The sequence below is a fragment of the Vulpes lagopus genome, chromosome 6 (genome assembly GCF_018345385.1).
Source record: "Vulpes lagopus strain Blue_001 chromosome 6, ASM1834538v1, whole genome shotgun sequence".
NCBI classification, from domain to species: Eukaryota; Metazoa; Chordata; class Mammalia; order Carnivora; family Canidae; genus Vulpes; species Vulpes lagopus.
In genome coordinates this window covers 106,600,705-106,626,688 of record NC_054829.1, presented here as the reverse complement: position 1 = coordinate 106,626,688, position 25,984 = coordinate 106,600,705, and the positions used below count along the sequence as shown (strand labels likewise).

General features: G+C 36.8%; 1 protein-coding gene across 1 annotated transcript in view; it reads right to left on the bottom strand.

Moving 5' to 3' along the window:
* Nucleotides 1–238: 238 nt before the first annotated feature.
* The window catches only part of LOC121492949 (glutamyl aminopeptidase), an 85,312-nt gene continuing 59,566 nt past the window's right edge, over nt 239–25,984 (bottom strand). Inside the window, exons 12-20 of the mRNA XM_041758296.1 lie at nt 22,822–22,958; nt 22,634–22,689; nt 13,970–14,120; nt 12,897–12,970; nt 12,685–12,789; nt 12,426–12,596; nt 10,673–10,813; nt 2,017–2,095; nt 239–1,035 (exon numbers count right to left, since the gene is read on the bottom strand). Of these exons, the coding sequence (XP_041614230.1) occupies nt 883–1,035; nt 2,017–2,095; nt 10,673–10,813; nt 12,426–12,596; nt 12,685–12,789; nt 12,897–12,970; nt 13,970–14,120; nt 22,634–22,689; nt 22,822–22,958 (1,067 nt within the window). The 3' untranslated portion in view covers nt 239–882. The remainder of the gene's footprint in view (nt 1,036–2,016; nt 2,096–10,672; nt 10,814–12,425; nt 12,597–12,684; nt 12,790–12,896; nt 12,971–13,969; nt 14,121–22,633; nt 22,690–22,821; nt 22,959–25,984) is intronic.

The window sequence follows — 25,984 nt, the reverse complement described above, 5'->3', positions numbered from 1 at the left end:
TCCTGACCAGTTTCCAATTATTTAGCTTTTTTTCTCTAAAATCCATGGAGCAAAGTTAAGCACTGTCTTCCCTCTAATTTCATAGCATGTTTGAAGGAGCTTTGTAGGGAATGGACCAGGACGACAGAGTACCAAGCATGAAAAAAGCTAGGTTCTTGAATTGTATTTGCCTCATGCTAAATTATTTAGGGAATGCTGCAGTCATTATTATTCGAGAGTCAAGTGACACTGGAACACATTTTTTTTTTCAAGTTAATCATTCAGATTTATTTTAAAAAGGAGAGGAGAGTTCTCTTGTTGATTTTATAGTGAAGGCAATAGCCATTTCTTTGGCTAATTCATTTGAGTAAAATTTAAAACTGGGTTATTCTGGTAGGATTTAAAGGAATAGGACACATGTGAATACAATGATATTAGGTATGTGTAATTCTGAATAATAAAATAAAGATTAAGATGGTAATTTAGGTCCCTCAAGTACTGGTATTTAAACTTTAAAAATCAATCAAGAGAGAAGATTAAGTAGTGTTTCTTTGGTACTAAAAATGTAAAGCTAAGACCAAATTGTTCTATTTTCACAGATTTAAGATATAAAGAATGATATTTAAAGACATTAAAATGGCTATTAAATTCTCTTCAGTTTGCGAAGAATCTCCAATGAAGTACACTTAGAAAAAAATCCCTGAGTACATTAACTACTCTATTAGTATCTTCCTTCATAAACAAAGAACAATTTAAAAGCTTTGCAAACCATATAAACACACTACTTAGCAAAAGCAGTATCTGTGTATAAGACTCCCTCCATAGTACTTGTAAATTTGGCCACCAAATATAGAAGAGGAGAAACAACAGATTCACAAAACCAAAATATGACATTTGGACACATTAGCCATTCTTCGGTAAATCCAAAAACCACTGTCTTATGGTGTTCCTATTTTGTCTTAACCACTCGATATTGTTCTTCACTGTTTCCAGCACTTGTTCCCTGGGTTTTTCTCCTGCTCCAGCATCTGGATATCTTTTGAAAAAGCTCTCCATCTAGAAAAGAGAGGGAAATAATTAAGAAAGTCATTTTAAGCCCCATTAGTTTTCAAGGCTTTTATTTACAGGCTGGATTTGTTTCCTTCTTCCCTGGAAATTTACTATCATTGCACATGTCTTGGTGCATCATTCAGACTGAGCCCGTCTCTTTGATTGGCAACCATTACCCATGGCTTTTGGACTGTTGGCAGCACGTTAGGTCAAAAGAGGCTCTCCCATCCTGGGAAGGAGAGCAGCACACCGGTGGCTGGTGTGCCTCTCTGTGATTCTGCTGCTTCTCTACTTTGTGTGTTCCCCGGGGTGCTCCCTGGAAAACCCAGTCTGTCAAATGCTGGCTTGGCTTATCTTTCACTTCAGGAGTCCAGAACATTTTAATATACTTTCAGTTCCCTTATTAAGGACTCACAATAACCTCTCTGTTACCTTGGTTCTATCATTTGTCTTCCTTCCAAAATCCTCCCCCAATCATAGTATTGTTTGCTACTTACACAAATAAAAATTTTTTTGGTTCTTAACACACAGAAGAATGTTAACATTCCAATATATAGTATACAGATATTGAAAATTCATACAATCTCAATTTTCCAGCATCCATAAACATTTTCCCTTCTGGGAACTGAGATATTTGAAACCGAAAAGTCTTTAAATTCCAAAACAGTGAATTTTGGAAGGAATCAAATCTTGACCATCCTATTTCAGGTCACATTTACTATCCATGCTTTGGTAAAGCCAAAAGATCTCATGTAGCCTTCTAAGCCTCTCAAGGCCTCAGCTTTCTCAATTTTTACACTTTGTTTCTTAGTTAATTGAATTTTTTCAGTTTAGAAAAAAATAGGTATACATTTAATTTGATATAAGAATTATTTCTTTCTCCTTATCTGAGAACTAAATAGAGAAAATGCCATTTCTATTTAAAAAAAGAAAAAAAATTGTAATCCTGTTCTTCCTAGATGAGTATAGAGGGATTTAACTTCATACCTGCCACAGCTGTAGTTCAGTGTTGAATGGTTCTGCTATTGTGACAATCCTGCCAAGATTTCTGTCATTGATTGTGTATCTGAAGAAAAATTTAAGGAAGTAAAAGGGAATATAAGTGCCTAGAACTTTAAATCTTGGATTTTGTGGATTTTTTTATTTTATTTTATTTTTTTTTTATTTTTGATAGTCACAGAGAGAGAGAGAGGTAGAGACATAGGCAGAGGGAGAAGCAGGCTCCATGCACCGGGAGCCCGACGTGGGATTCGATCCCGGGTCTCCAGGATCGCGCCCTGGGCCAAAGGCAGGCGCCAAACCGCTGCGCCACCCAGGGATCCCGGATTTTGTGGATTTTTAACAAAAGTCATTTTCAAAGTAAGCAAAACACAGTAAGTAAACACATTTCATTTAAAATTTTTTTTTTTATTTTTAAAGATTTTATTTATTTATTCATAAGAGACACAGAGAAAGAGAGAGGCAGAGACACAAGCAGAGGGAGAAGCAGGCTCCATGCAGGGAGTCGGATGTGGGCCTCTGTGGGCCTAGATCCCAGGACCCCCGGGATCAGGACCTGAGCCAAAGGCTGACGCTCAACCACTGAATCACCCAGATGTCCCCTCATTTAAAATTCCTATTCAAGAACATTTCTTAGCACATCTTTCAGTCTTTTTGTAGACAGAGCCACAACATCATCCCAGATGTGGTCAACTGCTGGTTGGATTCCCATCCCATGATCTGTTCTTTTATCCTGCACATGTGAGAACCCAGACAGAGATAACATCTCTCAGCCTCCCTCACAGGTAAGTGCAGACCAGCAACTCAGTTCTTATCAGCAGAACAGGAGCAGAAGCTCCACCACGTTCAACCTCTGGCTCCTTGCTTAAGTCAAGGAAAATTGTTTGCCTTGGACTTCTTGGGGTTTTCCCCCCTTCTTCCAAGCTTCAGCCACACGGACAAGATAAAGTAGGCCTCCTGGGGCAGAACCTTTTAACAACTTAGAGTGCTCACTTCAGGAGCCTAACATGAGTGAGAAATAATTATGTATGTTCTTTAAGCTGCTGCATTTCTGTGTTTCCCATACAGCTGAGAAGCTCAGTCATGTAGGCTGATACAGACTAATAGAATAGGCAAGTAGCTAATAAAGCTTTTTGAAAAAAGAATAAATAGCTTATATGATCTGTATTACTCAGGCTATGCAGACACTTGAAGCTAAGTGCAAATATAGGATTTTAGAGATGATACTGTATTCCTGTCCCTGTTGTACTTTTTTTCTTAAAGAGCAAGAATCAGAAATTTCCTTACAGACTGTAATACAAATAATTGTGATACAGATAAACATCTCATGGCAACCAATCACTGTGTGAGAAAAACCACAAGAATTATGTATTAACTTTGAATCAATGGAATACTGGTGAAGAATAAAAGAAAATGTATCGCTATACAGACAGGTAAGCAAACAATAGAAGAAATTCTACATTTAATAATTATCACATAACAAGGGTGCCTGGGTGGCTCAGTCCATTAAGCATCTGCCTCTGGTCATGATCTCGGAGTTCCTGGATGGAGCCCCATATTGGGCTGCCTGCTTAGCAGGGAGCCTGTTCCTCCCTCTGCCCCTCACCCTCTCCTGTTCTCTCTCTCAGAGAAATAAAATCTTTTTAAAAAAATTATCACATAACAATAACAGACGCCATGGAGATAAAAGCTAATTAAGTTTGTTGTACATATCTTTAATTTTTTTATACTAAAAACTCATAAAATTAAGGCAAAAATTTTTTTTTGTTGTGAAAAGAGGAAATATTTTTACTTTACAAAGAACACTTACAAATTGGTAAAAGGGAAAAATATGCCAATGTGAAATTATGAAAGAAATGAATCAGCAGTTTGCAGAAGAAACATAAAGAGAAAATATACCAATGGGAACAAAACATGAAATGTATCTAATAATTAACACTGATTTTCAGTGGACTAGGTCCAGTGTTCACTCTTATCACAGATACCACTGAATTTTATTCCACTATATCTTTCATCTTTCATGTCATAGAAGTCTAAGGTAAGCAATTTCCCTTAATGTTATCAGTCATTATCCCAAAATAAGACTGAGCCATCTATTCTCAACACTGTCCCGATAATGTATAAGCTGTACTTCCTTGCTCCTGACAGACTCTGAGATTTCCCAATCTCTTGATTCCTTCCACCTAGCCTTCTGGAACTATCCCTTTCCAGGAAATATTACTTCTCATTTGGAGAACGTTTATTTTCCCACATCCTTCATAGAACCAGATCAGAAAAGAAGTTGTATGCTCACGCTCCCCATTGTGGATTCCAGACCTTTATTTCTCCACTTTTTTAAAAGATGTCTGTTCTTTCTAGTTACTCCTTCCCCTCACCTAATTTATGATACACTTTGACACCTGACTTCTAGTCTTCCTCTCTACTCAAGCTGTGATTTCAAGGTCCACATCGATGATAAATATAACATCATAGCTCCTTAGTTTCTTGACATTCTCATTCCCAATGATTTTTCTTTACCTTGGCCAACAATTTTCTATGATCATATCTTGTGGTCATCCATAGGTACACTACTCATTTATGCATCCTCCATGATAAAATTTACCTTTCAGTTTTCACTATGACTATTCTCTGACTTTATCTGGATTACTGGACCATTGACCATGCCTATCTCTGCTTTCTCCTGGACCATCAGCTCTTCCTTTTCTTGCACTTATTTCCTTCTGTAATTTATAATCCATGGTTTACCACTTTCAATAACATTTTTTTCTAGGTCCTAAACTCCCTGATACTTTAATAGCTTGTTTCTAGCAAAACTCCAGCTTGTGATGAAATCAACTGCCCATTTCCACTGTATCTGCCAAGGGAGGTCTCTCAACTTTTTCTAAAATGTTTCACTATAAATTCGTGAACATCAGTCTTAAATGTTGACAGTCCTCTTACATTACCCTAGTCAATTCATTCTCTCATTCTTTGAATTACTTTTTTCAAGTGTTTTCACTCTCTTCCAACCTCCGGACATTCTTCTACTTCCCTCCCTCTGCAACAAAGATGACCTTATCTTCTAATTCACAGAGAAAACACATAGTAACTCCTACATCTTTTAGTTTACAAACATACTAAGATGCCTGTTTTTCTTCTATCTGTGCATTGCTCCAGTTTCTCCCCTTCTTAAAAATTCTGTTTTTAAAAGAACCTTTTATGTCTTACGTATTAAATTTCTCATTCTTCACTGGGTCTTTCTCTTCAGCTGTAAAACATATTAAACATATATAAACTATCTTCCACATAAAAGAAGAAAAAAATCTTCTTCTTTGATCTGGCATCTCGATATCCTTTCTTTCACCTTCCCATTCATAGTCAAACTTTTCAAGAGATTTCTGTATATTTCATATCTTCATTGATTGATTTATTAATTTGCTTCAATTTAGGTTCTGCCACTTTCACTCCAACTGAAAAGCTCTTTCTCGAGTTAACCAATAGCTTTTGTGCTGATAAATCTAATGGGCATTTTTCAGTCTTGGATTTACTCAAATCTTAAGTAGCATTTGACAAGGGATTATAACTTCCTTGAAACAATCTCCACTTCAATATCTCAAAAGAGACTCAAAGGCATCATAAATAGCAAACTAAACTCATTGTTTTTCTTCTCCTTAACTCATTGTTCTTCTTCTCCTTATCTTTTCAGAAATCTAGGCATTATCCTTATTACCTCACCTCTGTCCTATTTCTAATTCACCAAGCTCTAAATGTTGTTCTTATCTCTCTAACATCATTATTCTATCCAGAGTCCAATCTACCACTATCTTTTGCTCAGACTGCTCCAATAGTTCTCTGCTTTTCTCAAATTCACTTTGGCCCCCATCTACATCTATGCTTTACCACCACAGCTTTCTTTTCAAAGTAAAATCAATCATTTTACTTTCTTAATTAAAAGCCTTTAGTGACTTAGCATTGCTCTTAATACAATAGTCCAAATCTTAACCTGACCCTGCAGATGTTGGCCCTTACCTTTCTCTTTTCTGATAGAAGGTATCAGGAATGCTTCACCTCCTGTTCACCTAATTCACTCCTGCTCTTCCTTTAGAATTCAGCTCAACAAGCCCTTAATGTCCAAATTCTCTTGACTTGGTCAGTTTCCCTTTTACACTCTTTCAGTGTGACCAGAACCTCTTCTATTTATAGTTATTACAGTTTTAAGTGTACATGTATTTGTGTGATTGTTTTATTAATATCAGTCTCCATTACCAGACCCTAAGCTCCAAGAGGACAGAGAGCCAGGTCTATTTCTACTATCATATCTTCAATGCCAAGCACAGTGCTTAGCTCATAGTAGATGTTACACAATATTTACTGGATGAAAGGATTATAATTTAAAATGAGATATCAGTTTTTATATACTCAATTACCAAGGAATTTTCTATTTTTCCATAATTTAAATTCTAGTCAATTGACAAAGTTCAATATTACTTCAGGAATAGAGTTCAGTGGTTCATCATTTACATATAACATCCAGTGCTCATCATAACAAGTGCTCTCCTTAATACCCATCAACCGTCTATCCCATCCGCCTCCCACCTCCATCAGCCCTTGATTGCTTCTCTATAATTAAGAGTCTCTCATGATTTGTTTCCCTCTCTCTCTTTTTCCCCTCTTGAATGTTCATCCGTCCATCCATATATACACACACACCACCTCTTCTTTATCCATTCATCAGTTCATAGACATTTCGGCTCTCTCCATAGTTTGGTTTTTATTGATAATGCTGCTATACATTGGGGTGCATGTACTCCTTCGAATGTGTATTTTTGTATCGTTTGGGTAAATACCTAGTGATAGAATTTCTGGGTCATAGGGTAGTTCTATTTTTAGCTTTCTGAGGAACTGCCATACTATTCTCCAGATTGGCTGCACCAGTTTGCATTTCCGCCAACAGTGCAAGAGGGTTCCCCTTTCTCCGCATCCTCACCAACACCTGTTTTCTCCTGTGTTGTTAATTTTAGCCATTCTGACAGGTGTGAGGTGGTATCTCATCATGGTTTTGATTTGTATTTCCCTGATGATGAGTAATGCTGATCACCTTTTCATGTGTCTGTTGGCTGTTTGTATGTCTTCTTTGGAAAAATGTCTATTCATGTCTTTTGGCCATTTCTTAACTGGATTATTTGTTTTTTTGGGTGTTGAGTTTTATAAGTTCTTTATAGAATTTGGATACTAGCTCTTTATCAGATATTATTTGAAAATATCTTCTCTCATTCAGTAGGCTGCCTTTTAGTTTTGTTGTTTCCTTCACTGTGCAGAAAAGCTTTTTATCTTGATAAAGTCCCAATAGTTCATTTTTGCTTTTGTTTCCCTTGCCCCTGATGATGTGTCTAGTAAGAAATTGCTGCGACCAAGGTCAAAGAGCTTGCTGCTTGTGTCCTTCCCTAGAATTTTGATAGTTTCCTGTCTCACACACATATAGGTCTTTCGTCAGCAAGAATATTTCTAAGGACAGCCCTAAGTATTAGCAAGGATTGGAAAAATGGGCAAAGTTAACAGTAAATCTTTTTCTGGGTGACCATTCTACAACATTCATCAGAAGATCTGGAACAGTTTTATTATCCAACAGATAGAGATTGGCTAAATAAACTAATGTATCTCCACACTGAAATATGATTGAACATTAAAGATAAATTGAAGAAGCATACTTAAAGACTTAAAAAGACATCCACAGTAGAGGATGATATAGGGAGAAAATCAGGTTATAAAACCATGTGTATTATATGATTCCATTTCTATAAATAAACAGCCATAGAAAAATGTCTCAAGAAAACAGTAGTATGACAAGGGTTATTTCTAGGTGGTAGAATTACAGGTGATTTTTGTGTCCTTATTTTTGCTTATCTGTATTTTGTGCAAAAAATACTTACCTATTTTATAAAAGAAAATAGGGATTTTAAAAAAGGAAATCACATTAAGTTGCTATATTGATATTCTGTAGATTCAAAGAAAGTCTGTTAATTAGAGGTAAGAAAACAATTTTTCTCAGTGACCTTCTATAATTATAATATTCCTCTTCTGTTTTGTTCTGAGTGATTACAAATTAAAGGATATTTTAGGGAACTAGCAATGAACAGATTGAATTAAGACTGAAACTACTTGTATAAATACTAAAAATGTAAGAACAAAATATGTTTATCCCAATAAACCGGTATCATATGAAGTGTAGCATTTAGAAGGAAACATGCTGTAAATTTATCATATTAATTACTTTTAAAATAAGAATTTATCTTAAGGGATCTCTGGGTGGCTCAGAGGTTTAGTGCTTGCCTTTGACCCAGGGTGTGATCCTGAAGTCCCCGGATCGAGTCCCACATCAGGCTCCAAAACATGGAACCTGCTTCTCCCTCTGCTTGTGTCTCTGCCTGTCTCTCTCTGTCTCTCTTATGAATAAATAAAATTTTAAAAAATTTATCTTAAATATTTAAAAAATAGCACACAACACAACTGACTTGAGTTCATTTACCTTCACAGTTTCATCTAAGACTTTAGCGGAATAAACAAAAGCAAAGACTAATTGCAGAAGTATCTTTGGAATTTTTTGAGTAACTCTCGAACTAGAAAGGGCAATAGTGGTGTGGCCATCAGTTGTCATAAAAATGACATGACAAAACCCTTTATAAAAAAGCAGCTTACTTATTTTAGGATGACAATAAATTGCTCAGGAACCTAGGCAGGAAAATCACTCATTCTGAGTTCTGGGAAATATTCAAGAGTTTGGAAATTTTGTACGAAGCTTGCTCATTTTTGTTTAATTCATCCTATCCAATTTTAGTGGGGAAATTCTAGTTATTCAAACTAACCATAATTAATATTGAGCATTATTTTTGTGTGCCACATGTGGTTGTAATATAATTTTATGTTTGAGGCTATGTAAAATAATACCTCAAGAGAATTAGGTCATTAGACTATGAAGAAATATTAAAAGCCTTGGGCAAGGGTTTTAGAACTAGCACTGGAAATGGTTTATCAATTTATTATTTTTTTGAAAAAAATTCAAGATTAGGTCTAATAAATTTATTTTAAGGCCAGGTGTTTATGACTTTTATTACAAAGTAACACCTGTTTTTTTTAATTCTTAATTATTAACAGGTATGATAAATGAACTAATTTTTTAAAATGAAAAATGTATTATTTGAAATAAATCACACCAGAACTATTAAAAAAAGGCCTTGAAAAGTACTTTATTTAATAAACAATAAGGGAATGGCCATTTTATTCTACAAAGTGGAACATTATTTACTTTTTTCAATAATTCAAAAGTAAGCATTCTTCTTCATCTGCATAGGTTCCCTGTAGCATGTACCAAAAAAAATGAAAGACTTATAGTCTTTTTGATTAAAACAAAATACTCAGTACATGTCATTAGGCATATATTAAGCAAATAAAAGGTACTAGCTTGCATAACATGAAGTGTTACCTCCAGATAACGTGTTTTCAATAAGTAGATTTATAATTCTAATTCTAATAAGTAGATTTATAATTCTAAGTCATGAATTTCACTGAAACAGTTAAAAAGAAATGGACAAAGTATCACATGTGCACACACACACTCACATATACACACGTGCCAGTCAATTTTCATAGAGATGGATAAGCAGTTACATTCAATCACTGCAAGAACAGAAAAGGCAAAAATTTATCACAAATAGGCAAAAGTAATGTTGGGTATTTTAGTTGAAAGCTACAGATATAATCTGGATCTCAGAAGGATGAGAAATGTGAAAGAACCTAATGGCAGCCTGGTGAATTGTGGGGTAGAAAGGAAAACAGAAATAAAAGTTATCTTCATGGTTAGTACTTCTGATAAGGCAGCCATTATCAATGAGGCAGTGCTGATGGGAAAACAGGAGAGATTAGGAAGGGATGCCAGGGGCTATTACCCATTGTGGGGATTACAGACAGTAAAGGTCTTTTGGTCAATATTTACACATCTATTTGGGATACATAATCTATATTCTATTTCATATTCTATCAAAAAATTTTTAATGAGACTAAGCACTAAATTTAGAGGATTGGGACCAAGAATAGCAACATTTCTTCTAAATGAGGGTGAAGAAATAAGGAATTTGGGAAACCATGTTTAGTTTGATTTGCTCCTCTCTTGTCTCTATTGCCTGGGAAATATAGGTCCCTATAATACCTAAAGTATAATTATCTGGTCAAGGGAAATAAAAGTTATCATCTATATAAACTCAGTAAGATATAAGGCTCTAGTTTGAACCCAAGTCCAGAAACTTACTTAGTTTTCATTAAATATTGAAATTAAATAAGTGCCTGGCATTAAACCAGGTGCTAACACAACAGGAAGAATCATATTAACTTGTTTTAACCAAACTAAAAATAATGCAATTTAGGCATCTTTCCAGATTTCAAGACTCTGTAGATCAGATGGAAACAATAATTTCCAGAGAAGAAATTAGGCCTAAAATTAACTAGTAAATTGCTTCCTGAGCAGTAAAATACCATGATCCTTTACTTCTAATAATATGCCATTCCAGATATTGTATAGATGTCAGAGAAAGTACAGCAGAGAGAAAAAAGAAAGAACTTGTAGATGATATCAAACAAAGAGAACAAAAAAATCATTGTCTAATTATCCTACCTGTTAACTAGATATTCCCAGTTGAGCTGAATCCAATTCCAGGCCATAGTCTTCCCATAGCTGTTATATGAGATATATCGGATGACTGTAAACACATCCTGAGTTTTAATAAGGTTTGGGTCCTTGAGCAAATCTAAATATCTAAGAAAAGACAAATAGAAAAACAATTCAAAACGTTAACTATTAACTTTAGAAAATTAATTGAATTTATTGAATAGAAGCACTTCACTCATCTATTATCCCACTTAACTAAAAAAAAAATGTAAATTAAGGGAAAGTACTTATACTTTTATTTTCTAAAAGATAACAATTACATCTTATTTGTTCTTCCCCCAGATTATAAGAAATAAACCTCTAATGTAACCTATATGGTTAGATTAGTTAGCTATAATTATAGTCTAATGCAAAGAAGTCCAAGATAAATTAAGTGACCAAGTCAATAGATTTTTATTAACTCTATGCTGTGGCTGTACCTACAGAAATAGCTCAACATACTCTAGACCATTAAACTTCCAGAAACTGCACTTTAGTGATAGTCCTGAATTTTTGTGTAACTTATCATTCATTCTCTAATTCCCAAGAGTCTTAGTAAGACAAGTAAGCATTTGCTAATTTTCTCATCTGATAATCAGCACACTGCCATCAAAATAATAGATCAATACGATGTTTTATGTAATGGCAAAATGATCAAGTTCTTGGTAGACTATTTTAAGGCAGAGAGCAGGAGAACTGACATCTACCTTGAAGCAAGATGATAAAGGAGTATTGTTGGCTTTGCCGGGTGAATACAAACTGCTTCCAGTAGTCCTTACAAACTGGCTATTGCATTGTAATTTCCTAATTTATATTCTGCCTCTCATGAGCTCTACATTTCTCAAGGATAGATATCATGACTTATTCAGTTTTATTCTCACAATTTATATACCTACACATAGACAGGACATCATAAGTGTTAGTTAAGGGAATGCAGTAAGTAACTCAGAAACCAGAACTGAATTAAGGCAGATGCTAGTTGATTTGGAGCATCGGTGAAGTGGTTGAGGATTCATAGCTGCACTTCAAGTGACTTTCTGAGTGGAATATAAATGTATTTTGTGTTTTCTGTGCGTATTGTGGCACAGACTCTTTCTCCGCTGACAGAAACCAACTTTGTTCTGGTTTGGATCAATGTATCCCTGATCCTAGGAAAGTAGGTAGGTGCCTACCCTAGCCTCAGACTATGATGATGGCCCAAATCAGTCAAAAGAATTCAAGTTCCTCCTAGCTGGCAAATGATCAAGTGGTAGATCTAGAGTTTAACTCAGAATGATCAAGTGTGATCCAGTTCTGGTTATGAAGGGAAGCAAAGATAACTCACCTTTAGCATAAAAGACAAAGCCTTGTGAGGAGGAACTCTTTTGCCCTTGTTCTTCTTTCACTGAATGTATTTGTGTGAAGACAAAATATTTGGAGCTCTAGAAGTTATGAGACATCCAATATGTTGAGGATGGAAGAACAGAAAGAGAAACACCCCAGGCCCTGGATGAAAATGTTGAACCACTGCTCACCACTAGAACCTGCCTACTCCCAGAATGTTTTCATAGGAGATTACATTTCTTTATTACACTCATACACGGATATTTTGTTTCTTGTCGGGAAAATAAAATTTTAATAGATTTTCTTGGAAATGTATCATACTTTAATTAGCATCTTAAAGTGACCGTGATGCATAAACCATCAAATGCCATTCATATGAGTGAAAAAAAAAACTTACCTTGACAAGAGAGTAATGTTCTTCACTGATGCTAATCCATACAGCAGTTTTTCTTTTTCCTGAGCTAATGAAGTTTTCTGGTATTGATTAAGAGTGTAGTTCCATGAAGTCTCATTGCCAGAGTTCTGCATTCCATACCGATATACCAGAAGCCTCAGATTTACAGGAAGCCTAGAAGAAGAAATTGTGCTTCAGAGATTTTAATTCTTCATTTCTAAGTTTGAAGTCCTCTAGAAATGAACACACAGTGAACAATCACCTTACAGTCCCACTTAGCCAGTGCTGAAATAATTGTGTAGCATTGTTCAAGGCTTCTTGATCTCCCATTTTGCATGCAAGCCCTAATACGGAGGCACGGAGCAACCTTAAAAAAACAAACACACACAAAGCTGGGCCAATGAGCACTTAACTTTTTTAACATACACAAACAAATATTAAATGAAATTTAGTTTTAAAAATGTAAGAAATAACTTTGTAAGGTGGTCTCCGATGTCATTCCATCCTAGAAGATCTGCAATAGGCTTCACTTGACTTTGGAAGTATTCCTGAAATAAAAGTACCATGTACAATGAGTAATAATTTACTATTCATCAGTTTCTCATTTGTTATAATTTACAGTTTCCCCCCATTGTACTCTTCTCTCCTACTAGTTCAGAGAACTTTGGGCCTCTCCTTAGGGAAGGGACATTTTCAGTTCTTATCCCATTGCAAATTTGCTTTAATCCTGAAGATAAGAACATCCTGGATCATTCTCTAATGTTTTATAAAACTTTGGCTAAGCCCCTTTTAACCTCTACTTTTTAGTTAACATTTGTAAGAAATAGAGTAACACTGGACATACTGCACTGAAAAGATTAGTCAAATATTGATGAAATAAAAATAGTGATAACCAATATACATATATTGCCTTTGGATTTACAAAGGATGTTTATTTTATATGATCTATACCTATCCCATTGCCACAGGCAAGGAGGTGCTCACATTCCTATTGTACAAAGGAAATGAAGACTCATAAATAAAATCATCAGTCCAAGTTAGTAAGTAGAAGAGCTAGAGATTTGAATCCAGAATTTCCTTAAAATTGCAAGTGTCCTACCAATGTGCTGCAGAAAACACAGAGCAAAGTATTTAGAATAACTATCCTATAATAAAATCTCAATGTGGAAATAACAGCAGTAGGGATAAGGAAATATAATGGTATATTTTAGTAAGAATAAATTCATTTTAACATAGATAAATCCATTAAAAATAGGATCTAGTTAGTATCCTGTCTATTGCAACTAAAATATTAATTCTTGTACTCTCTAACACTAAAATACATCATTAAGTGGTACGCCAAACCAAAAACACTGATACATCTCAAGTTGAAAAAAAAATAGAGATAGCATCTCTTTGGTTTGACTAGTCATGTCATTATACTTTCCTTTAATTTCACTTGGCTGCCGGATGTGCTTTTGTGTCTTTCAGAAGCTCCTTCCCTCAGAAACCTCCCTATTCTGCTCATGCTGCACATTTACTTGCATAAGATATATCATTAACATCACCTCAATCACAGGGTAGAGTTCTGTATCATCTTCGAACATGCTAATGATATAGGTTACAGATGAAATTACTCTCTGCCATGGTAAAAAGTCTTCTTCCATTTTGAGATACTTGGTCAAGTTTAGAGCCATTTTATAATCTAGAAGTTGAGCTCTAAAGAAGAGAAAAAAAATGCCCCTTAATTAAAAACCACAGACTACAAATAAAACAAAACAAAAAACCCCAACCATAGACTAGTACACATTTGACTGAAAGTACTCATATGGAAATCACAGAATTTAGTGTGATTCTCATTAGAATCCTTCTATTAAGCAATTAAGAAAATGCATTTATTTTGGGGGGTTCAATCAAAGGGGTTTATTCACAATGATGTGTTAATGCTTCCATATATTCGATAGGAAAGAGGAAAATAGAACATTAAAAAGTACATTTGAAAAATCACTGAGGCCAAATTCTGAATACAACAAAAGCCCTTTAGCTATAGTTAATATTGATGAATAGACACAAGCTGATTATAATTTACAGATGCAGGGCACCTGGGTGGCTCAATTAGTTAGGCATCTCTTGATTTCTACTCAGGTTGTGATCTCAGGGTTGAGGTATCAAGCCCCGTGTCAGGCTCCATGCTGAGCAAGGAGTCTGCTTGAGATTCTCTCTCTCCCTCTGCTTCTCCTTCTACCCTCTCCTCCTGCACTCTCTCTAAATATATAAATAAATACCTCTTTAAAAATCATCTATAAGAAAATAATATACAAATGACAAATATATCTTATTATAATATAATAATAATATAATAATATACCCTGATAAATATATCTTATTGAAATTACATTTGATATGAAGAGGAAACATAACAATACTCACGAATTATGAATGCTTAAAAATTCTAATCGAACTTATTTTTCCCATTAAAATAACTCCTTTTTAAGGGAGACAGAACATGGAAGACTCCTAACTCTGGGAAATGAACTGTGTGGAAGGGGAGGAGTGTGGGGGGTGGGGGTGGCTGGGTGGCGGGCACTGAGGTGGGCACTTGACGAGATGAGCACTGGGTGTTACTCTGTATGTTGGGAAATTGAACACCAATAAAAAATAAATTTATTATTTAAAAAATCTCCTTTTTAATACATTTTCAACAATATTGATAAATAAAAATGGATTTTGTTTCTCCACTAAATTTGAAGTTTCTATCAACATTTCAAAGTTTAAAGAATCCAATTTCTTCCTCCTTAAAAGGGATTCTAGAACTTTGTGAAATACTTTTCTCAAAAATCTGTTACGCCTCAAATTTTACCCTAGATTTTTAAAACAACCTTAGATGGGAATTCTGTCTTTTCAAATTATATTTTGAAAGTTTAAACTGAATAATAAATCTTGAATTATTGAATTAGTAGTACTGATGCATTGAATGCTATTAGGTTTGATAGTATTTTGTGAATGAAAGAATGTAATTATATCTTGATTTCTCCCCAAGAGTTTGATTAGAAGATGGACTAGTAGTTTTGGACATAAATAAGAATGGAAATCTTGGGCAGCCCGGGTGGCTCAGCAGTTTAGCGCTGCCTTTAGCCCAGGGAGTGATCCTTGAGACGCAGGATCGAGTCCCACGTTGGGCTCCCTGCATGGAGCCTGCTTCTCCCTCTGCCTGTCTCTCTGCCTCTCTCTCTGTGTGTCTCTCATGAATAAATAAATAAAATCTTTAAAAAAAAAAGAATGGAAATCTTTGGCATCATTTGATTTGTACTAGTGAGATATGATAGAGTTTTTTTTTTTCAGTTCAGAGTGCTAATTTCCCCTATTTTCTCAGGTCCTGATCTTAGTTAGAAAGAATTACATTTTGGAGCATGCAACCTCCCTTAATAAAAGTTCAAATAATATGAAGAAATGGAGGGACGCCTGGGTGGCCAGCAGTGGGGCATCTGCCTTCCGCTCGGGTCGTGATTCTGGGATCCAGGATCGAGTTCTGCATTGGGCTTCCTGTGGGGAGCTTGCTTCTCCCTCTGCCTGTGTCTCTACCTCTCTTTCTCTCTGTGCCTCTTAGGAATAAATAAATAAATCTTTAAAAAATATTGAGAAATGGAGTGTTTTACTGAGAATGTTTTTTAAGTAAGAAAAATTTTAGAATTTTGTGTTATTTGAAACTTGAGAATTTTCTAATTTTGACGATTCTCTATTTTTCCTAGGGGATACAGGAACAACTATGTTTGGTTGGTAATTTTTAAAGGTGTTCATAAAGAATAGTTGTTGCTCTGAGGATCAATTTAGTGAAGAGAATAATGAAAGTTTAGGAAGAACGACAGTTTGGTCAGAAACCAAGTGGCCTGTACATTTTAGGTAGGTGAAAAAATTAGAAGGAGTGGATTTCAGTTACCAGAGCCAGAAGAATTGGCTAATTAGGTAGCATAAGTAGAAGTAAGAAGGGAATCCAATTATCCAAAGGTTAGAGGTTCTGAGGAAATACTATGTATTCAAATGTTGAAAATCGATATCTTATCCTAATGCCTTATTTTTCCAACATGCTTGATAATTATGCAATAAGTCCATTTTGGTATCACTTGTTTTCTTTAAGTCTTGAGTCATATGGTCAGAACATTGGACTGGGAGAGAATTTTTGCTGGTTATTATAGGCATAACATTTTGAGAATTTAGCTGATGGAATTTTCATTTCCCACCAATTATGTTACTCTGTAGCTTCAAATACAAGTGTATTTGATACTCCTGATGAAGAGCAGTATCATTTAGAACTATGATTCTCAAATTTGAGCATCTATCAGCAACACCTGGAAAGTTCATTAAATCACATACTCTTCGCTCCCACCATCCCAGAGTTTCTGATTTAGCAGGTTTGGAGTGGAGCATAAGAATCTGCATTTCTCCCAGGCTTCTAGCCAGAGTTGATACTGGTGGGACCACATGAGTAGACCTGGTTCTGAGAACAAAGGCATCTATATGCCCTTCTCAGATCCCCTTACAGTGCTCTGTTGGCTCACAGCTGCCACCTTCTTCAAAGAATAGCACTTGGCCAAATATATCCATCTTGCCTAAGAGGTTAGGCAATCTCCACCCCATGCCATTAATTCTCTGATTCAGGAATGCAACAAGACAGCCTGCTTCCCTCAAGTTGGACCCACTCTACAGCACAATTTATAGCTTCCTAGTAGAATCTGGCAAAGCTAGACTCCATCTGAGACCATATCAGGGCTGAGTTTTTAATCCCTACCCTAACCTGGTTTTCATGCTCCTTATCTCATTAGAGTACTCTCTTAATAAACTAAATGTACATGAACCTGCGTTTCATATTCTGCTTCTAGGGATCTCAACCTAAGGCAGCATTCTTATGCAACTTTGAGTCTCAAACTCCATTTGTAAAATCCATAGACACATAGTAGTTCTGAAAGCCAGATATGGTTAAGCATTTTATTTAATTTTTTAAAGATTTTATTTATTTATTTGAGAGAAAGAGCACAAGCAGGGGAGAAGGACAGAAGGAGAGGGAGAAGCAAACTCCCTACTGACTAGGGAACCAGACAGGGGCCTCAGTCCCGGGACCCCATGATCATGACCTGAGGCAAAGTCAGATGCTTAACTGACCGAGCCACCCAGGTGTCTCACAAATTTTTTTAAAGATTTTATTTATTTATTCACGAGAGACAGAGAGAGAGAGAGAGGCAGAGACACAAGCAGAGGGAGAAGCAGGCTCCATGCAGGGAGCCTGATGTGAGACTTGATCCTGAGTCTCCAGGATCAGGCCCTGGGCTGAAGGTGGCGCTAAACCACTGAGCCACCAGGTCTGCCCTCCCACAAATTTTTTTTTTATATAATTTATTTTTAATGGTGTTCAATTTACCTACATACAGAATAACACCCAGTGCTCATCCCGTCAAGTGCCCCCCTCAGTGCCCGTCACCCATTCACCCCCACCCCCCGCCCTCCTCCCCTTCCACCACCCCTAGTTCGTTTCCCAGAGTTAGGAGTCTTTATGTTCTGTCTCCCTTTCTGATATTTCCCACACATTTCTTCTCCCTTCCCTTATATTCCCTTTCACTATTATTTATATCCCCCAAATGAATGAGAACATACACTGTTTGTCCTTCTCCGATTGACTTACTTCACTCAGCATAATACCCTCCAGTTCCATCCACGTTGAAGCAAATGGCCTCCTACAAATTTTTAAAAAATCTTCCATCATCTAGAAAAAGCCCAGCCTGATGGACTTAAACTATATAACTATCCTATCACCTGGAGAAAATGGAGGCTATAACTTAAAGTTCCCACCAAATTTGATGGAAAAGAGGACAAATGGGTCCGATGAGAGAAATCTTGCCCTCCTATTTTGGGCTGAGGTACCCAGGAAGTTCGGGGAATCCTATAAAACAAGGTTCGTTTCTGGAAAACAAACTAGGAGTGTTGGAAGGGGAGGTGGGCGGGGGGTGGAGGTGACTGGGTGACGGGCACTGAGGGGGGCACTTGATGGGATGAGCACTGGGTGTTATTCTATATGTTGGCAAATTGAACACCAATAAAAATAAATTTATTAAAAAAACAAACAAACAAACAAAAAGGTTTGTTTTTGCTTCACTAGATATGACCTGGAAATACAGTATAGTCCTCAGAGAAGCTGAGTTAAGCAGTGTTTTGTCCAACATCTCTCTTCACTGAGACATTAGAAATGGTTCAGAAAGGTGCCTAGGTAGATGCAACTAATCCCATGTGCTCATGTCCCCCAGCAAAGCCTTTGGTGATGTGGAGAATTTCAACAAATCCCCATTGTGTCTGCTCTCTCAGTGTTTACTTGCCAATTAAATTCAGATTTCTGGCTTAACACAGTCTCTTTGCAAACAATTAGGTCCTTTTTGGTATCTTCCTGATTACCCTATTTCTCCTATGTTTAAAAGGCAGCATGAAAGCGTGTGTGTATGGAGGGGGGCAGGGAGTAGGAGGGTGAAGTTGCTTATCCAATCCTGCGTTGTGCTCTGGTTACCTCTGCAAACACCTGTAAAATGGTATGACCCAGTGACCCTGGAGGTCTATAACTTGGTGTGGCTTATGCTCATTTGGTGGTCTTTATTTGGTAACTTGCTCCTCACCTTGGATATCATGAGAGCCACTGCTGTGTGAAGCGTGCATGGCTAAAATTCTTTTTGGATGATTAGCTTAGATGGCCTTTTAAACCATCCTTTGCCATTGTTTCCTCACCTAGAGACTCCTGCTTCCACTCATGGGCTTGTTAGGCAGTGCTCTCTGCTTTCCCTTATGTTATTCCTCATCCCTTTCCTGGCTTTAGCAAACAGTGATTACATAGCACAATAAGCTATTGAAAAAGAAAACCCTAATGTAACAGGTGGACAAAAAAGGATTCTTTCTGCCTCTGTTCTGGCAAGACCCCTTGCCTAACCCCCAAACCAGGCCCTTTGGCCTAAACCCCAAAATAAGATACAGGCCCACCAAGTTGGAACTAACGTGGTGACCCTTTTTGTGACCCTTAGCTGATAACCTATCACCAGCTATTAAAAGTATTGGAGAGGCTAGGGGCAGAATGAGACATTTTAAAAGAGGGCTTTGGGGGAGCACTGTCAGGGTATTGTGAATATTCTCCTCCCACAGAGAAGAGGAGGATGCAGGAGGCTTTTCCTCTCACATGAAGCCTAGGAAAAGGGGCTTCAATGAAACCACGTGAAGAGTTGTACCTGCGTATCCTAAAGTTTGAGGGCACAGTGGCCTAGTGTTTGATACTCTGAGAAATCTAATGGATAAGAGACTACGGTTGACTACTGCTCTAATCTCAGAGTAAAGGAGTTAAGACTGAAGTGGCCCATTCTTCCAGACTTTGTTGGGGGAAAAAATATATTCATACTTCCTTTGGACCAGATATGGTTCAGAGGTTTTCACTTACCCATCTCAAGGAACTACAAGAGAAAGACTCTTAGCAGTAAAAATAGGTGCAGATGGCAAATACCCCATGAACACAGCACACAAGAAAATGAGCTAGTATTAAACATCTACGAAGTTCACAGAGGACCAAACGTAGATAGCGTATGAGGATCTTTCTTCCCTTCACCTGCTCTCCCTCCCTGCTCTCCTCACCTTAGTTCTGGAGGAATCAGAGGCAGTCTAGTAAGTAAGGAGAAGCATATGTTCCATGCAGCAAAATGGAGAAGACATTAAGCACCCTGTTCCCACTGTAGGTGGCTGGCCTGAAACCAGCCTGAGTTGGGGGCAAGGAAGAACTTTAAATGAAGTTGGTAACTTTGGTGGTTTTACTGGACTTGACTCAAATTCAAAGACGGGGGGACTTGAAGTAGCTGGGAGAATTTTTATTCCTTGTCTTGAACAAATGTGCCCATCTGGATATTCATCCAGGACAGTAACAGTACTAGCTCCTCTATTTTGGGGATAGGAGAATCAAGAATACATTTATATTTAGATGTGCTCTTTTACCCCTGCTTATGAAACATGATAGTTAACATTTCTTTTTAAACACCCAAGTAGAACTGTATAAATTCTTATCTTATCACAGGTACTAACCTGTTTAGCTACATGTTTCTCCTTTTTTTTCTCCCTAAAGATTCAGAGTGAACCACACCTGGCTATAGCCAATATTGATGGACTCTACTTCCCTGAGTCCTGTTTTCCTCATGCATTACAGAAGGAAATTGGATGATAACTAAATAGCTCAGGTTATAGCTCAGGTGATTGCTCAGCTATTTTCCAGATCAGTTGCTGTGTGATTGTACGTATTTTTTGGTTTTCAAATTTCTTTTACTTTCTTCCTTTCCGTATCTCTCCAAAATTTTACTGGGCTGTGGCCAAGGAACTGGGCAAATGCAAGAAAGTCTTTCAATTGTATGAATTAATTGCTTTATACACAGTTCCCCAGAGTGACCTGTTCAAGAAGCTTTTACTTCTTAAAGCAAAAAAAAACTGTCTGCATTGTATTATGATGGGAATTTAACCATAAAGATATTGCAGTTCTGTGTAATCTCTAACAGCCAAGATGCCAAGCTTTGGAAAAGGTCATGATGCATTCCTAGGAGAGTTTCCCCCCAGAAGAATTCTTAATAGTTCTATTGTGTTTTCATATACTGGTTATCTTCCTTTACCATTTAATTTCCAAGGCCTATGCAGTGTCTGGTACAGTCAAGTGATACACTTTATTAAGCACTTGCTATGGGCCAGACATTGTTTCGGGTGCTTTATGAGCATTATTTCATTTATTTCTCAAATGAGTCTTATAAGATCATCTCCATTTTACTCATAAGGAAATGAAGTCAGTGAGAAGAAATTTACTCAAGGTAGGACGCCTGGGTGGCTCAACAGTTAAGTGTCTGCCTTCATGCTCAGGGTGTGATCCTGGAGACCCGGGATCGATTCCGCCATCGGGCTCCCTGCATGGAGCCTGCTTCTCCCTCTTCCTATGTCTCTGCTTCTCTCTATCTGTCTTTCTCTCTCTCTCTCTCTCTCTCTGTGTGTATGTCTCTAATAAATAAATAAAATCCTAAAAAAAAATTTACTCAAGGTAATACAGAATCAAGATTTTAATTGTCCCAGAACCTGTTTTATAACCCTATCCATTTCCTCCTTAAAAGATGTCAAGAAGGTTTTCTGACTTCCAGTGTATCATCTAGGAAGTCTGTGTAAAATAGTTCTCCCATGCCTTTGGTGATGGTATACTATCTTTCAGACATGTGTTGGGGTCATATTTAATGAGCTTCTGCCATGGGCCAGTCACAGTTAAGAGCCAGGAATAAAATAAACAGGAACATGATCTGGGTGCCTCCCCTCATGTAACTTACAATTTGGTAAGTGAGATGGACAGTTAATAAGAAATGATAGTATAATATTGTGGTGACACACGGGGCCCATGAAAGGGACACCTAACCCAGACAAAGGGGCTAGTGAAGACTTTTTGAGAAAGAAGCATCTCCTTCCCAGTACACTGCTTGTATCTAGGATGAAGCCACTACAAAGCCAGCAAAACCAGTTGGTTGTGTCCCTGGCTCCTACAGTAATCCCAGAAATTCAAGAAACACCTGTTGAAATAGTGGTGTCAGACTACTTGAAAACAAAACAAAACAAAAAATCCCAAAGATACTGTAGTTACTACTCCTGCATTTTCCCAATCTATGCTGATTTTTTTCTAAGTGTAGGTTACCTTCAGGCCATGAAAACAAAAAAAGTCAAATTTCTTAAGTGGTACCTTAATTCTGATCAATCCTAGAGCACCCGGTCTCATTCTTCTTACCCTCATGACCTGAACAAGAGTTGACAACTCTAGCCATAAACTCATACAGTGGGCTTAGGCTCATAGAAGTAAGTGAATGAAACACATTATCATTTTATTAAATCAAATTATGAAGGTGCACTTTTGAGCATTTGCAAATGTCACTCAAATTAGCTCAAAGGCTCTGATATAAATGAACCTTACTCAAAGTCAGTAGGGTAGGTGAGTTTTTCTGTGTCTGTTAAGAGTGAATATGAGCATTTCAGCTATGAGGCTTATATGAGTTTTAAAAAAAGAGTTAAGGAAAACAATAATGTTATAAATAGTGACTTTGGATATTTTAAACTACCACTAATACTTAAACTTGGCTGCAATTCATCAAAAAAAGAGATTCATGACAAAATCCACTGTTCTTTAAATAGTCCACTCTCCTTCCAAAACTCACCTTGCCAAGGCAAAAGCATCATCTATAAGACTTGCACGGTCAGCAGAAGAAAAGCTCTGAAAACAAAAAGAAAAAGAGGTAAGTAACGCAATTACTAAAGCAAAGCATGTTGAAAAAATTAATATCAAGATGCTGTTCTTAGAGCAAAAGTAAAACAATTCACAACCACAACCAATTTTTACTCTTACCTTGTGGTTTAAGAAAAGATTGGTAGCTATCCATTCCCAAGTTGGTATTTCATAATTTACACGATAAAACCCAATATGATCTGGGTTTATTTTGAGAAAAAAATTTCCAGCAGGATTAGAAGAATTCAAAGTGATTCCTGTGGTAGTAAATAAACACTAATGAGAAACATGTTTGCATGTGCTGTAAACACAGAGAAATTAGGCCCAGAGGGTCAGAAGAAAAGAAAAGAAAAGAAATATCAGCTCAAGGAGTCAAGTTTGATTGGATCCAAAGCCCCAAAGCCTAATTCTTATTTAGTTGCCTAAGTTTAGAATGTCACTGTAGTGCGTGAGCTGAAAAAGAATAACCAATGTAAATAAGTGTCCTATGGTTTGTGACTTATACTTTTTACTGGTAGAAGCTTGCCAAATGAGTGAAATAATGCTATGCTTGTCAATCCTCCAATAAAAGAAAACAATGCCAAAAGACAGAAAGGTCCATGCTGTTGGGGGTAGTCCATATATTTTTAATCATGATGGATTAATTACACAAAGAATATTCATTGGGCAGCCTAGGGAGAGGATAAAAATGTAAACATTTAAAAGAATACTTCATTTTTTAAAATCAACATTTAAATGGATGGAAATGGCTATTGCCTATCAAAATAATGATTTAAGAATCAGTAATGCTTTTAAAATGTCAAGAAGGTTTGCAATAGAACTGAAATCCAAATACAACGTTCTTGATTTTGTAATTCATGTCATACTTGCTCTTCTAATTTTATTTATCTTTTTAAAGTCTTCTGTTTCCTTATTTCAATTGATTACATCAATGCTTTTCATCAATGGATTTGCCAAATTAAATCTCTCTTTCTAAAGTAGCATCCAGTATTTACATAGGGCTCTAGTGTATAGATTTTTAGAAATTCAATTAAAGAAACAGAGACTTATGTTTGAGGTAAAAAAAATATTCACTTAAAATAATAGCTGTGCTCTGACATGACCAGTATTCATTTGTTGGCATTGCTTTTATATTTTTAATTCATACAGTCTTTTGTCTGCAAGGACAATATACAATTTAAATAATAAGTGAGCAGCAGCATCACTGCAAGAGTGATGGTGGTGGTGCAGGAGGGTGATAATAAAATCCTTCTTTTTTTTTTTCACAAATACAGGCTATATTGGAGGATGCTGGGGGTGGGGGGCACAAGGGCCATCAGGGGTCATGTCAGTCCTCTTTCAGGCTCCCGAACACAGCGGCCGGCACACTCTGCTGCTCCAGCCACACCTTGTTGGGCTCCAGGTCCATCTCGTCCTCATCCTCATCCTTGCCCAGCTCAATCTCCTCGGGGTTGGCTTGCTGCGCCAGCTCAGCCAGCCCCTCCCGGGAGCTGTGGGAATGCTTTGTATTGTTTAGAAATTTCAAATAGTTTAATGTAGTGCAACATAGGATGTGATACTGGAAGATGGAAGATGAGGCTGTAAAGAAAGTCCAGGGCTTCGGAGTGCAAGAGCCACGTGCCATGTAAAGGAATCCATCTTCTGATACATGGTTAGATAGAGAGGATTTTTAAGCAGGGCAATAGCATGCTCAGATCTGCTGTCTAGAAAGACAGTTTTGATGGTGGTATGAGAGAGATATTGGAAAGAGGTTTTAGAGTCTCTTATAATAATCTATGGCAAGAGGGAATGAGACCCTACTCTAATGTGGAGGTAATGAAAAAGAAAGAAGGTGATGTTTTCATGATACATCTCAGGTCAAATCAGCAGTCAGTTTTCTTACTAGATGTGGACGGTTAGAGGAGGGGAAATGGCTTGCATGATGGGATAAATAATGATATTGCCATTACTGAATAGAGGAAGGTGAGTTAGTTTGGGAGGAAAGAAATTTAAATTTTGAAAGTGTTCACATGGTTTGGAAGATATCCAGGACACAGTAGTTTTTCATAATATGAGTAAGCTCTTCAACAAAACAATACATTTTTTTTTTAGGAATGTTCAGAGTAGGTACTTGACGAATTATAAACTTTTACCTCACTCATGTAGTATTTATCTTTCTTTGTCATTTTCCCATGGACAAGTTGTTGAAAGGAAGCTAATCTTTTGGCAACCGTACACTTTGAATGTTTGTATCTGGAGGAGAGCCTCTTGCTAAGCGCAGAGCCATATGTTTTAGGAAAAAGACCATGAACTTTTGAGTCTGACAGATCTAGGATAAAACCCTTGCTCTGTGACTAACAAGCTGTGTGATCTTGGCCAAATCACTTGACCTCTCTGTGTCCCCATTCACCATGAGGGAAATCAGGATAAAAATCCCTCACAGGGCTGTTGTGAAGATTAAATAAGATAACATCAGTAAAGTGTTGGTCACACAGTTATTTGTTCAACAGATGGTAGCTATCCTCATTATTATGAAAGGGGATATGCCGCAGTTCTATAAATAGCAAGGCGAATATAAATAACATTGAGAAGTTCCTGGCAATCCATCTAAATACTGCAGTATTTCAGTGTGCTTTATATATACCTAGTTAAGCCTGTCTAGAGTTACTGTGATTTTTCTCACTTTATAGATGAGGAAGCTGAGATCCAGGAAGTCAGTAGTTATGGACTTTCCAAGTTCATGCTACTTTCAAAACAGTTGTCAACAGCAAAATACTGTTGGATTGTTTAGTTACATAGTGAAGTAAGATAGGACTAAAATACTGGTGCCCATTCCTGGCATCACATGGCAGTTGGGGCGTATGTTTCCTCTTGTTTCTCCACTTACTTTTAACTGTTTTTCTGATTGTCACGGTCCTGTGTGTTCCTTACAGTTCCAAATATGTATTTGGAAAATACAAAAAATGTTTAATGAATATAAAAATTACCCACCACTAGTTAACATAATGTTTTGTCTTCTGCATGTGTTCCCTCCATATATGTGCATAGATGTGCACACAATACACATAATGGGACTTTACTGTTTTTAAGATTCATAATCCTTTTCATTTGAAAGTACATTGTAAATATCTTGCAACTTTGTCTTCTATACAGAGCACCCCCCATCTGAAAGTGGAGCATTCCTGTGAAACCTTGCATAACCTGAAATGGCATAAAGAGAGGACTCTCATTTTCTAAAAGTCTGTAATAATTCCACTATGTTTTCACAAAAGACCTACATTAGTACCTGCTTTTGCTAATGGAA